The following is a 15,240-nucleotide window of genomic DNA, read 5'->3' as shown; positions in this document are numbered from 1 at the left end:
ACTATACTACATTTCTAATTGGAGGTATTTGCTAATATTATTATTACACCTACTATATATTGGGATAGTATCTTCACCATGGGAACATTTATTTAATATTTATTTCAAGTGACAGGTCCTCTAAGGTACTGTATATATTATGGCAATGTATAAATTGTGCTTCTATATTAAGGAAGTATATCTTTTTTTTTACTATATTTAGGCTGTGCTTACAGGGAGAGGACATAGATATTGGATGATATTTCACAGATACAGAAAATGCTTATAGGAAAAGTTCACAGGATTATTTCATTGGACTAATATTTTTTTTCCTGTTGAATAGGTTCAGATTCGCCCCTGGAACTTGAGTGATAGCGACTTTGTGATGGACGGGTCACAGCCACTTGATCCCCGGAAAACAATATTCGTAGGAGGAGTCCCAAGACCATTGAGAGCAGGTAAAGAGTTAAAAGCCCTATAAGGCTAGCTGGAGACGCAGCGGATTAGATGTAGATTTTCTGCTGCGGATCTGCGGCATTTTTGCAATATTTCCACTGCATTTCAGCATCAAATCCAGATTTTGTTCTGAATTTCACTCTATTCATTGCAAGAGTAAAGACCATGCTAAAATCTGCACACAAAGACTGGACATGCTGCTGATTGTAAAATCCGCACAAAGACTGGACATGCTGCTGATTGTAAAATCCGCACAAAGACTGGACATGCTGCTGATTGTAAAATCCACACAAAGACTGGACATGCTGCTAATTGTAAAATCCACACAGACTGGACATGCTGCTGATTGTAAAATCCACACAAAGACTTGACATGCTGCTGATTGTAAAATCCACACAAAGACTTGACATGCTGCTGATTGTAAAATCCACACAAAGACTTGACATGCTGCTGATTGTAAAATCCACAAAGACTGGACATGCTGCTCATTGTAAAATCCACAAAGACTGGATATGCTGCTGATTGTAAAATCCACACAAAGACTGGACATGCTGCTGATTGTAAAATCCGCACAAAGACTGGACATGCTGCTGATTGTAAAATCCACACAAAGACTGGACATGCTGCTGATTGTAAAATCCACACAAAGACTTGACATGCTGCTGATTGTAAAATCCGCACAAAGACTTGACATGCTGCTGATTGTAAAATCCGCACAAAGACTTGACATGCTGCTGATTGTAAAATCCACACAAAGACTGGACATGCTGCTAATTGTAAAATCCACACAAAGACTGGACATGCTGCTGATTGTAAAATCCACACAAAGACTGGACATGCTGCTGATTGTAATATCCGCACAAAGACTTGACATGCTGCTGATTGTAAAATCCGCACAAAGACTTGACATGCTGCTGATTGTAAAATCCGCACAAAGACTTGACATGCTGCTGATTGTAAAATTCACACAAAGACTGGACATGCTGCTGATTTTAATATTCGCACAGCGGGTCAATTTATGTGCGGAAAATTGTAGATTTAGCTGGTACTGTATTACGCTAGGGAGCTTTAATTGTACAGTTTCCGGTCAGCATTGATTCATGACCTTCCTTTGTAGTATGCATATCATATGCTAATAATCCTGCATGGTTTGTGACTTTACAATGGATTCATAGTGCATTTCCTTCCATATTTGCTTACTAGACATGTAACGTAGTTTTGTTTTTGTTTCTATTTGTGTCAGAGCCGACCTGTTTCTGTTTTGCATAGACATATAGGAGCAAAATCTCTATTTCCATGTCATTGTTCTCTTCTGTCTGGAAAGAGAGGTTGTACGTTGGTAGCACTGTATGCAGTAGTGATCGTCTGCTTCCACCCACTCGCTTGCTAAAGATAGGTATTATTCAGTGTGACTGTTGATAAATTCACGCCTTTGTTTATACGCTAAGCTACGCGCTAAGGCGGAAAGGAGAAGGCGCTCCTGAGACCACTACATGGCTCTACATCATGCAGTTGCAGTGCAGGGTGGTCCCGTGGTGAAATCCGCCATTATGGATTTCAGGATTCATATTCATTTTTTTGCCAGAGGAGTTGAAGGCAAATTTAGAGCACTTCTCCCATTCTGGAGGACCCAACAAATCCTGATATTTTATGGCTTTCAATAAGAATAGTGCTACGCCTTAATGCACCTGTGTTGGCCGATGCAGTGGAATCGAGCACTTAATTCCCAATGCATCATTCTTATTGCGCCTCTTCAGAGAGGAAGAGGACTAGAACACTAGCACCACCTACTGGAAGTAGCAGTCCTAAAAGTCAATATCGACTCTTTAACGAGTCTTATCATATGACTTCGGATATAAGCCAAACCAGAATCTCAATTTGCAGACACGTGTTTCGGGGTATTGCCCCTCATCAGTGCAAAGTATGAGATCGGATTTGGCTAGGTGAGAGACTCTGGACTGGGATTTAAGGGGTAATGTTTCTCCTTAATGAGAGTGACAAGCCAGGCCTGGCATGTCAGAGTGAGGAGACTTATATACGCTGTGCATGCGTCTCTGGGAATTAAGTATGCAAATTGCCTCTTCAGAGAGGAAGAGGACTAGAACTCTAGTGCCACCTACTGGAAGCAGCAATCTTAAAGGTCAATATTGACCCTTTAATGAGCCTTGTCATATCACTTTGGATAAAAGCCAAACCAGAATCTCATCAAGAGAGTGCCAAGAGTGTGCAAAGCAGTCATCAAAGCAAAAGGTGGCTACTTTGAAGAACCTAGCTAGAATATAAGACATATTTTCAGTTGTTTCACACTTTTTTGCTAAGTATATAATTCCACATGTGTTAATTCATAGTTTTGATGCCTTCAGTGTGAATGTACAATTTTCATAGTCACGAAAATACAAAAAAAACTTTAAATGAGGTGTGTCCAAACTTTTGGTCTGTACTGTAGGTTTGATAAAATCGGTGATTTATCTGCTGCAGATGTAGCCGTTCTCTGAATGCTGAGCTGTATATAACCCCGCCCACACCACTGATTGGCAGCTTTCTGTGTACACTGTGGGTACTGTGCATAGGCAGAAAGCTGCCAATCAGTGGTGGGGGCGGGGTTTGACTAGCAGACAGAAAGCCAAGTAGTCTTCTAGTGATAATCTTCTGCTGATAAAACCATGATTTTATAAAAACTACACTAAGGAGAACAGCAAGTGATACATCGCTGGAATCAGGGTCTCTTTCTCTACATCATGCATCCACAGATTATATAGCAAAAATCTGGTGACAGATTCCCTTTAAGAGGCACACACTTCTAAATGAATTTTGTGCATTTTACTCCAGCGCACGCATTCTCAAGACTGGCATGCAAAATCTTGATTAATCGGGGTCTGGGTATTTTTATTTTTGCACTAAAATCATTATGGCTTTTCCCAATTTTCATTCTAGTTTTTCCAGTCCTCTTAATTTTTTACATTAGGGCATGGTTTTCCTTATCCAGAAGTTTTCAATTAATTTATCATTCACAGCTTTTTGGAGTGTTGATAACATTTTTGCCCTTTTTTATAGAGTTGAAGACAACTGTGTGACATTTTAAAGGTTCTTGAAAGGATTGTGCAACTTTTCACTCTGAGGCTGAAAACGTCAAAAAAATTAATATATTAACTTGTGCCAAATTTATTTAATTTGATAAATCCACGAGGGGTCCGGGAATCCACGAGGGGTACGGCATCCTTTCCAGTCCAAACTATTAATAATTGAATTCTCCTTCCTACAGTGGAACTGGCTATGATAATGGATCGTCTCTACGGGGGAGTTTGCTATGCAGGAATCGATACAGATCCAGAACTGAAGTATCCGAAAGGCGCTGGACGCGTTGCTTTCTCCAATCAGCAGAGCTACATTGCGGCCATCAGTGCTCGATTTGTGCAGCTTCAGCATGGCGACATTGATAAAAGGGTAAGTGGTTGACTGGTTCCCCGCATTCAGTCCTATCATAGATCCTGTGAACCCTGCCAGTAGTGTCTGTAGCCTGTGAACCATTACAGATGTACCCTGTCTTACCTTTACGCAATCATTTTATACTTTAAAGGTATTAAAAATAATTTGTGTGCTGTGAGGTTGGCGAGTGCCTGACCGCTGATATCTCGGGACAGGCCGCTGTGCACTAAGTCGGGATTAGGCCGAGTATATTACATATTCTTCTTTTCTATGTGAAGTAGGAAAACCAGATGAAAGGCGCTCCCTTGTTAAAATGAACTATATTATATTTTCTTTATTAAAACCACAACACGTTTCGCTGTACTCCACCTTCCTCAGGTGTCTATTCTCAGCAATTGCAACTTTCTCACCTAGTGAACTTCACACATTGCTATGACTTTTTTTATGTGGCTGAGGACAAGCAGAATATTGTGGGGGCAAATGAATCTACATATTCTCCACTTCCCCTCTGACATTTATTTAAATTTATTTTATTCACTTATATAGTTCCACTAATTCCACAGAGCTTTACATACCTTATCTGCACTGTCCCCATTGGGGCTCACAATCTAGATTCCCTATCAATATGTCTTTGGAGTGCGGGAGGAAACCGGAGAACCCGGAGGAAACCCACGCAAACACAGAGAGAACATACAAACTTCTTGCAGATGTTGTCCTTGGTGAGATTTGAACCCAGGACCCCAGTGCTGCAAAGCAACAGGGATAACCACTGAGCCACCGTGCTGCCACTTAGAGATGAATCTGTAAAATCCACTTCCTCATTACGACCAGGGATTAGTGTTCAATTCTGTGACGAAGTCAAATGACGCATACGTGTTCACCACTGCATTTCCTGCCACGGGTATCAGCAGCAAAGGAAAATCTAGGGGGTGCTACCACTCACACAAAACATCTGAAAACAAACTATTTGCAATATATATAAAATGTAAAATGATTTCTATGAGTTCTATCCACTGAAAGGAAATATTTTTCTTGTATTTTGGCCTAGGTTACTAACCACTAGTGATGATCGCAAGTGCTCGTTACTGGAGTTTGCATCGGGTGCTCGGGCATGCACTGAGTATCGCAGGTGCTCGAGCGACATGTTGGAATCCCCCTTCCCGCATGTTTCGCTGCTGTTAGACAGCCACAAAACATGCAGGGATTGCCTGACAAACACGGGGAATCCCTGCATGTTTTGTGACCGTCTGACAGCTGCGAAACTTGCGGGCGCAGGGACTCGAACATGTCACCTAAGCACCCGCGATACTCTGATACCCAGTCAACGAGCACTTGTGCTCATCACTACTAACCACCACTGCAGTTTCAGTGGTGGCCGATGTCCCAGCTAAGGAGAGCAGCGCTTGCAAGCTCTTTGCTATACAGCTTGCAAGCTGTGCTCTGGCCAGTTTCAGTGCCCATGTGGCAACATCGGAAAGTGTAGAGTTCTGGCCTGTGGCATAAACATGCTGCTGGTCCGAACTGTCAATTATTAGGAGCTTTTTTTTTCCGCAAGAAGGAAGTACTTGAGAAAACCCCATTAAGAACCGACAGTCGACAGGGGTTTATTCAAAGCCACCGAGTGCCCACACATAAACAAATATAGCATAAACATCTCCCAACAGAGTATCACAAATTGTGAGGGGTTTTTGTTGAGGTTTTTTTTTTTTTTTTTTTTTTTACAGCAAATGTCAAAACGAGAGGAAACATGGGAGAAGGGCACTTATGTATAGATTTACTGTATTCACAATAGATAGAGAGGAATTTTGAATTAAGATCAGAACTGTTCTCCGATTGCAGGTGGAGGTGAAGCCATACGTGTTGGATGACCAGATGTGCGATGAATGCCAGGGAGCCCGCTGCAGTGGGAAATTTGCTCCGTTTTTCTGTGCCAATGTCACATGCCTGCAGTATTACTGTGAGTTTTGTTGGGCGAATATTCACTCTCGCGCCGGACGGGAATTCCACAAGCCACTGGTGAAGGAAGGAGCCGACCGGCCTCGTCAGATCCACTTCCGCTGGAACTAAGCGTGGCTTCTCTACCACTCACCGGGAGAAGGGTGCATGCGGCTTACTGTGTTTTAAGATACTGACCTGCAGAAGAAATAAGTGCATTCTTCTGCTTTTCACCCCAGTCCTCCACACATGCATCTGTATCAGCAGCCAAAACACTAACAAGCCTCTTCTTTTATTTTTTTTATTTTTATTTTTTTCCACCAAAACCCCACATCTCAGGCTTACTAATTCTTTGTGATATCTCCATGTTAAGTTTTTTTTGTTTTTTTTTTATATATATATATATATATATTTTTTTTTTTTTTCCCAAGTTCTTTTATATATAATGCTGAAATTAAATATGGGAATGTTCTGCATAAGGGGCAACACAGTCTGCTGCTATATAAATATATATATCTATATAGATGAAGTGTGCACTTATTTCTAGACATGGATTTTTAACTTTAAAAATCAGCCCCAGTTATTTACCAAAGGTAGCAATTAATAGAAAAGATAAAAAAAAAAGAAAAAAAAAAGAAAAAAGAAAAACGTCTGCTACTAAAAGATTATTTTTATTGTTGATATTTTAAGTGTGTATGTAAATTAAAAAAAAACAAAATATAGGGTTGATTTTTTTGCTCTCCATTTTGACTTGCAAGAAATAATACCTCAGATAATCTGATTTTTATTAGCTATTTTTAAACATTTTTAATCATAAGCTGTATTAGCTTTGCTGCTACATAGGTGTTGTGTGTAATGCCACCTATTTATACAGGATTGAAAGGTTTTCAAAATCTGCACTGCAAAAAAAAAAAAATGCAGGCAGCACAATATGGCCGAAAATTGCCATAGTTTTAGAATGTGAAATATGCATGTTTACCTACCTGTCTACACCATATGCATGCACTGGATCTATTACCTAACCACAAGTAAAAATGGTATTGCAGATAGAATAAAAAAAAAAATATCTAAAAAAAAAAAGAAATAAAAAAAAAAAGCTCTTTTGAAACTAGGTACAGTAGCATGAGCAAAATTACAAAATTTTGTAAGAAAAAAAAAAGCATATTTGCATGAATCGCGACTCAAGTAAAACAGATGTCCTTAAATGTGTACAATACGAAAAAAAATATAAAATTTGTTTTTTTTTTTAGAATAGTAAGTGCAGCCATTATGTGTCCTGGTCAGTAGTGGACTTCAATTTACAAGGATTGGGTGTAATATTGTTATCCCCGTGCAATAGTCGTGGTGTGTGATTCTGAATCTTGTGACGTGAAGTAGCCTAGAGAAATAAAAACTGGAAAAAAAATTGAAATTGTATTACAAAAAAAAAGCCTATTTTTTTTTTTCCCCTGCCCAATTTTCAAATTTCATGAATTAAAAATGTCATTAAAGGGAACCTGTCACCAGCTTTGACCGATATGAGATACGGCCACCACCTTTCAGGTCTGATATCCAGCATTCTATAATGCTGTATATAAGCCCCCGATCCGAACTACAAGACAAGAAAAATAACTTTTATTCACCTGGGGGGGCAGTCCTGTCCGATGGGCGTTGCTGGTCCAGGTCCAGTGCCTCCCTTCTTCTTGCGATGCCATCCTTTTGCTTCGTATGGATGATGCGTCCTACGTCATCCACACACTCTGCCCGAAATCGCGCTCCTGCACAGGCGTACTTCTCTGCCTTGACGAGGGAAGAGCAAAGTACTGCAGAGCGCTGGCGCCGGGAAAGGTCAAAGAGCCCGGCGCCTGCGCACTGCAGTACTCTGCTCTGCCCTCATCAGGGCAGAGAAGTATGCCTGCGTAGGAGCGCAATGCCAGAGACACTGTGTGGATGACGTAGGAGGACGGCATCACAAGAAGAAGGAAGGCGCTGGCCATCGGACCGGCCCCCCTGGTGAGTATAATAAAAGCTCTTTTTCTTGTCTTGCAGGCCGGGTTGGGGCATAGATACGGCATTATAGAATGCTGTATATCAGGGCTGGACGTATCTCATATCGGTCAAACCTGGTGACAGTTTCCCTTTAAAATTAAAAAAAGACCAAAGATGGCCAGCACACTTATAATCAGCCACCAAATGTATAACCCACAAGCTATTTATTAACGCCTACCAGTTACAAATAATAATTGCTAGTAATAATAATAAAAAAATAAACGCTTGACGATTTGGATTAATGAAGTCAAAATGGAGATGGTATAAAAGCAGATGGCTAGTTGCATACAAATACCCCTTCAAGACAACAGTGACGCTTGGCTAAAAACTAAATTTTGTAATTGGTTTTCCCTGTACATTTTTTTTTTTATTTTTATTTTTTTTATATATATATATATATATATTTTATTAAGGCTGCTATTTTTTATTTTTCATAAAAAATATATCTATTTATTTAAAAAAAAAATAGAAAAAGGAAATTTTTTTTTTCTTTTTTTTTGGCTAATTACGATATTTTAAATTTAAGCCATGGGGGTAAATGCAACTAGCCCACAAGTAATAAAAAAAAAAATCAGTACAAAAAAAGACGATATATAGATAAATATTCACTCTGCAAAATATAACAATTTGAACACCGAAAGAATCAGAAAGTGAAAAATAAAAAAATATTTTTTTTTCTGAGTTAAAACCCATGGGACAATCTTCTGTGTACGAGAAAAAAAAACAAAAATTGTGTTCTTACCGGTTGTCGACAGCGTGCTTTTTTTGTACTGTAAAACATGTGACTCGTCTTCACTTTGCTGTTAATATGTGGTTGTAGTTCACGTTTTAAATGTTTGACAATTGTTGCTGTTCTGAAGAAGTACTTCTTTCTAATTTATTTATGTACCCTTAATCGTAACTTAATATGATCTGTCATGTTCCCCACTCTCTTAATAGTATTTAATCAATCTTCACCCATCCCCCCCTCCCAAAAAATAATCCCAACTTTATTATGCACTATATTTTATATATAAACCTTTTTGACAGTCAGCTGTTTTTTTTTTTTTTAATGAAACACGCTTCTTTTAATTAACATCTATTTTGCAATACCTCAATTATTATTTATAAGATGAAGAAGAAAAAAAAATTAAATTTTCCATCAATTTTATTTAATTGAATTTTTAGAAGAAAAAAAATTATTAAAGAGGTGCAACTGCTGAAAAACAAAAAATAATAAAACTGTTGGGAAATTACCATTTATTTTTATTTTTTTAACCAAAAAAAATAAAATATTTGAAATGAAAAATTGTTAAGATTTGGCAAAGAAAGTTCTTTCTATTAATTGTCATTTCACTTCCGTGTGAGGCAGTCCTCACTTCCGGTTCCAATCCTGCTTTTCGTGCGTGTAAACTTTTTTGTGTGTAGTAAAATCTTATTTTCTAATTGTTGGAAACACTGTATTGGATTTTTTATAAATCATATTTATTTTACTATTTTTGTAGAAGAATGCTAGTTTGATTTTGATTGTATTTTTATATTTTTAAAGCTTCTCTTTTTTTTTTTTTTTTTTTTTTTTTTTTGGTTTTCCCCAAATGTGCATATTGCTTGCCCAAGTGTATGACTATGGAGGAAAAAAAAAAAAAAAAAACAACTTTTAAATCCACACTTTTTGTTAAGAAGGAAACATTTAGCATTTATATATTTGTGTATGGACAACACTTGATATTATATCCCTGTTGCATCTGGCTGCACAAAGCCTCTCCTCAAAGATGCTAAAAAACTTGAATATAACACATTTTGGAAGGCTGACTAACCTCGATTCTGTGTTGTGATGTGCAATACTGTTTCTAATATTTGTATAAAAAAATAAAAAAAAACAGTGTAAACCTTTTTAATGCAAATTTATTTTTTTCATTGCATATTTTGCAGATTTTATCCACAGTGTCATTTTTTACTGTCAAGAAAAGATAAACCCCTTTTGTCATTGCAACTATTTTTTAAAAATCCAGAAAATCTTTGTACTGATGTAAATGATTGTAGTTATTTTGGATAGTGTTTTGCTAACAAAAGGAGAGACTTTTTCATGCATATTTCTATTTTGTTGTTTTTTTTTGTTTGTTTTGTTTTTGGTGTTTTTTTTTCTTGTTTTTTTTTTTAGAAGTAATATTCTTGTCATTAATATCATTTTGTATTTTTATTGTGGGAAAAAAATAAATATAATTTTATGACGCTAATTGCTAAAGTTTTATTTTATTTTGAATTTATTTTTGGAGCTGAAATCTTTGTACTATTAAAGCAACTAGTTTCTAATTCAGAGTTTCTGTATAGAATGGCACAAGTGGCTTACGGAGTGTTTGGATTGTAATTATTAAAGGTTCTTTGATATGCAAATTTAGTTGATTTTTATTTTTTTGGGGGTATTCTGTATAATTAAGAGCCCTTGCTTAAGGACACTAGGTGATTGCCTTCAGCTTGAATTTTTATTTTTTATTTTTAAGATATTTTAGTTAAAATTTTACTGTTATCTTCCAGGTGTCTAAATCTCCAGTCTGTCTGTTGTACTGGTAATTTAACTCTGTAATGAAATAGTTTGCTGCCAACTATTTATATTAAGTAATTTTTAAATATTTGTATTATTGTTGACTGACTAATAAACTTAAGTTATTGGCATGTCCTCTGTCACTGCCTCCTTATTACTGCTTGTTGTGTTTTTATCTTTCATATTATGGAAATATGGCGTTAGAAAAAAAAAAAAAACAACAACTATCCCCTAAAGCACAACGCTTGTCCATGGACTGCGTCTGATATTTCAGTTCATCCCCACTTACTGTATATTAATGGAGCTAAGCTGCAATACCACATACAGCCTGTGGATAAGAGTGGCACTGTTTTAGAGTAGTGGAGAAACCAATACTTTTTGTATTAGCAGACAATCCTTTTAAAGGGAATATGTCAGCAGGTTTTTTGCTATGTGATTTTAGAGCAGAATTATGTAGAGACAGAGACCCTGATTCCAGCGATGTATCACTTATTAGGCTGCTGTTTCAATAAGATCAGTGTTTTATCAGCAGGAGATTATCACTACAGGACTAGATGACTCATGCCTCCTGGTCCAGCCACGCCACCACCACTATACAGTGTAAACAGAAAGCAGCCAATCAGGGGTGTGGGTGGGGTTACACAGAGCTCAGCTTTCCAAGCACTGCCAGATCTGCAGCAGAGAAAACTGCATCAGAATGACAACATGTAGACCAGTGAATGACACATCACTGGAATCGGGGTCTCAGTCCCTACATCATGCTATACTCAAGATTACATAGAAAAAAAAACTTTGACAGATTCCTTTAAAACTCTACAAGTAGCTTACAGTTTGATTTACACTTGTTGGTATTAAATGGTCACTGTATTTTCATATTATATTTGATAGATCATTAGAGTTGAGCAAACAGATGCGCAAGACCCTGGTCCAGGGGCCATGTCAGTAGTCTACGGCTACCAGACCAGAGTGCTATAAACCTCCTACCACCTGGAGCCTCTCCTGATGAGTAGAGCTGGCACAACCATGCCCTATAATGATGTCACACTGGGCCTACTAATCAGAAGAGGCACGGGGGCTGCAGGCAGGAAGTAGGAGGTTCGCAAAGCTCTGGTCTGAAGTGGAAGATGGTCTCTGTCTTAATGACTCTGCTCTGCTTTCTGTCAAACTGCATACAGACATATCAAAGAGGCTTACAGTTCAGGGCAGTTAAGCCAATGAATAATGACAGACCCAGAGCATGCTGGGAAATGCGGAAAAAGAAGTTCCAGCTCTTATAGTGCTAGAAGAATAATAATCAAGAAGAACCACCCTCTCAAAAAAAAGTAGATGGCAAGTAACAGAGGAAGAGCATCAGGACAGTTCCTGGACATATTAGACTGATTTGTGCACCAAAACCAGTTTGAACTCATATTGGAGAATTAAGGCAGCTAGGCCTTATCCATGTGAAAGGCTCCATATACTTTTAAGCACTTTCCGATGTTTATTTTCAAATCCTGACCTGCAGGCACCCACGTTCATTTGGGACCTATAATTATAAGGACCTCATTTTCGTCTACTTGTACCTTTGCTCTACGTGCAAAGCGTTTTGGTTGTGGTGTTTTATTGGCGTTTTAAAATCGCAGAATGCTCTCTGGGGTTCTCTATAGGACTTGAAAAATGCTTTTTTCCTGCCAGGGAGAAGCGGAAAAAATATGCAGCATTTCTGCATCGTGGGCACATAGCCTTAGGACAACTGGTAGACAAGCAACGGTTTGAGCAGAATCACAATTCAATTCCAATGCAACTTTGGGTGGTCGTCTCAATGTAACTGACTGACAAATATGTCTGGTCTTGTTTATTTTCTTGAGAGGATTGGACCCTGTGTGACCCTTGTTTTGGATTCCTTATTGTAGGGGTATTCAATAATTATCTAAAATGTTGACCAGCTTTACTGACAACTATAAAGTGCATTCTAATGCACAGAAGTAAAGGTACACTATATAGACAATGTATTGGGACAAGTCCACATTACACTTATTACATCCCATTCTAAATCTTTAAGCAGTAATCTGGAGTTGATTCCCTCTTTGCAGTTATAACAGCTTTCGCTCTTTTGGGAAGGCTGTCTACAATATTTTGGAGGTTTCTGGGGAAATCTAGATGAGCATTTGTGTTACGATACTGGCGTAGTACTGCTGGAAACCAGTGTCCGAAGGAGCACAAGCAGAACAGCAAGCGGTAGTAGAAGTTCTTGTAGTTAGCAAAAGGAGTTGAGGGAAACAATCTGTAGATAGATGAGAACAATCTAGGTAAGAATGTTCAGGACCTTGGAGACTGGAAACTAGGCTAACAGCTAGACACAATACTCAGGCAATGAGTGAGAGATCCATGTGGCTTTAAGTAGGCCCAAACAGGAAACAAGATGGATCTCACATGTTCAGAATCTGACATCTTAGTAAAGGGCAATTGCAGAACACAACAGCAGCCTCCAGTGATAAGGAGTGGGATTGCAGCACAATTATTAAGGTGAACAATAGCAGCCACTAGTGGTCAAACTGTAGAAGGACAACTAGAATTCTGACAATTTGTGAGGTCAGGCCCTAATGTTGAGGAGAGGCTATGCTAACAATCTTCAGTCTAGTTCATGCCAAAGTTTTTTGGGGTTGAGATCAGAGCTCTGTTCGAGTAGTCAAGTTCTTCCCAGCAAACTCCCCCAACCAGGCTTGGACTGGCCCACAGGAGAATCCTCTGTTGGGCCCCTGTGCAGGAGTGGGCCATCACCCTCTTATACAGTATGAGCAGTACTTGGCACTATATACTTGAATCACTTTGTAGAGACAAAGGCAGCATCTTATTCATTTAAAGGTAACCTGTCACCAGAAATTACGCTGTTAACCTGCAGATATGCAGTTAATCTGCAGATTAACAGTGTCATTATGCTGCCCGGCGCCTGCACGGGGGTGCCTCGGGTTCAGTCACCGCTCTGAGTATGCAGAACAGCAGCTGTAACCGAGCCCCCAGCCCTGACTGACACTCGCTCTGCACTGCGGCCAGCTGTCAGTCAGAGCCGGGGGCGCGGTTACAGCCGCCATGACTGAACCGCCCCTGTGACCGAATCCAAATGCTGGCGGGGGGAACAAAATAAATCGGTGTGCAGGCGACGGGCAGCATAATAGCGCTATTAACCTGCGGATTAACCCCATATCTGCAGGTTAACAGCGTTATTTCTGGTGACAGGTTCCCTTTAACAATCTACCCAGTTCTTTGTTATATAAATTTGTGATTGAGGATAATGTCACATTTTCATGTAGCTGAAAAGTGGGGCCCTGGAGTTGGTTACTGGTGGGCCCTTGGCACCACAATCCGACACTGCCCCACAACCATGGACCTTTCTTTGTACATTGAGGCACAGTCATGCTGGAACAGAAAAGGACCTTCACCAAAGACGTTCAAAAGCAGGAGTTTTTCCTGCACAAATCATTTCAGTAAACTCTCCTATTTTGGGGAGGGTTTTTTTTCTGCTGAACTGTGTTGAACAGTTTTGGAACAGTTTTTTCTCCTTAAGTGTTCACAAGGGTATTATGAGGAATTTTTGGAGTGCATTCTCTTCAAAATCCGCCACAAAATCTTTTAGAAACTCTTACAATTTATTTCTTTGAGAAATCCACTCTCCTTTTTATATGAGGAGTTTTTTGATCTTTTTCATTTCTGAAGAAATTTTGAAAAACACCTGGTGGAAAAAAAATGTGCACATCACTTCTATGGCTATGTGCGCATAACATCTTTTGCGGGCAGATTCTGGATGAAAAACCGCTCAAAAGAATGAACATAAGCAATTCTTGTAAAAACTACTTGCTGTTCATATGTTCAGGCTTTTGAAGGTCTTTTAACCACTTCAAGTTTCTAAAAACGCCAAGCAGTTAAAAGAAGTGATTCTTCTAGCATTTTGTCCATTCTCCTGGCATTTCCGTTCAGAAAAAGCTAGCAAGACAATAGGAAAGGTCAAAAGGTGTTAGGATGACGACCGTTTGAGTCTTTTGCCATAGTTTTTGTCTAAAATATACTAGTGGTTCCTTCATTATTTAATGGAGTAAAAAAAAAGCGACTAGAGAGCAACAGTAAAAAAAACTTCAGAAAAACAATGGGAAAACCTTCCAAACCAAACGGCGGCAACTGAAACCATTGGAAAGATACGACCAAAAAAACTACACAAAAGACCTTTCTGAAACATTTTTGTTCATTTCCTGAAGCGTTTTCTGTTTGAAAAAATTGTCTCATCTGCCAGAGTTGAAAAGACGTTGTGTGCACGTAGCTTTTGAAGAGGATCCTGAATGAAATCTTTCCAAACTAGGCTGTCCAATCATGAGGCTGCAAAGAACACCTACTTAGGCTACGTTCACACAATCAGTATTTTTTATCAGTATTTGTATGCCAAAACCAAGAATAGGTGACAAATGCAGACGCGGTGACGTGTTTCTATTATACCTTTCCTCCGATTGGTTTAAAAATACTGAGGTCAAATACTGAATGTGTGAACGTGACCCTAAGGAAAATAAACTCTCCAAAACTTCATTTTGAAATGCTTCAGAAAAAAAGAAAAACTCCAAAACTCTCCAAAACAAGAATTTCCTGAAGAGTTTTAAAGGACACATAAATGCAGCTAGTCTTCATCCACTAGCTCAGAGACAACTGGAAATTAAGAGATACAGCCTGCAGGGAGGAAAACCGGTGAAAATGCAGGATACAGGACATAGAATGGCCACCAATAGTGTTATTCCTCGTGTACACACATATTATTCTGAAGCCACCTGAAACTACAGGAATGCTGTAAGGTCCATATCTGAAGCCCCACAACATACGAGATGACCCCAGCTGATCTAGCATGTATGGAGATGAGGGTTGTACTTCAGTTCATC

General features: G+C 38.8%; 1 protein-coding gene across 4 annotated transcripts in view; it reads left to right on the top strand.

Annotated features, from left to right (window-relative positions):
- Window positions 1–10,476, top strand: part of CPEB2 (cytoplasmic polyadenylation element binding protein 2) — a 120,104-nt gene extending 109,628 nt beyond the window's left edge. For all 4 annotated transcript variants that reach the window (XM_073647375.1, XM_073647358.1, XM_073647366.1 and 1 more), the window contains 3 exons: window positions 323–437; window positions 3,698–3,879; window positions 5,701–10,476. In XM_073647375.1, coding sequence (XP_073503476.1) covers window positions 323–437; window positions 3,698–3,879; window positions 5,701–5,928 — 525 coding nt within the window. In that variant the 3' untranslated portion in view covers window positions 5,929–10,476. The remainder of the gene's footprint in view (window positions 1–322; window positions 438–3,697; window positions 3,880–5,700) is intronic.
- Window positions 10,477–15,240: the final 4,764 nt, after the last annotated feature.

The sequence above is a fragment of the Phyllobates terribilis genome, unplaced genomic scaffold, assembly GCF_046119375.1.
Source record: "Phyllobates terribilis strain yellow unplaced genomic scaffold, ASM4611937v1 Scaffold_1__5_contigs__length_1240528914, whole genome shotgun sequence".
NCBI lineage: Eukaryota > Metazoa > Chordata > Amphibia > Anura > Dendrobatidae > Phyllobates > Phyllobates terribilis.
The sequence above is the reverse complement of the archived record's forward strand: the minus strand, read 5'-3'. Positions and strand labels throughout refer to the sequence as shown.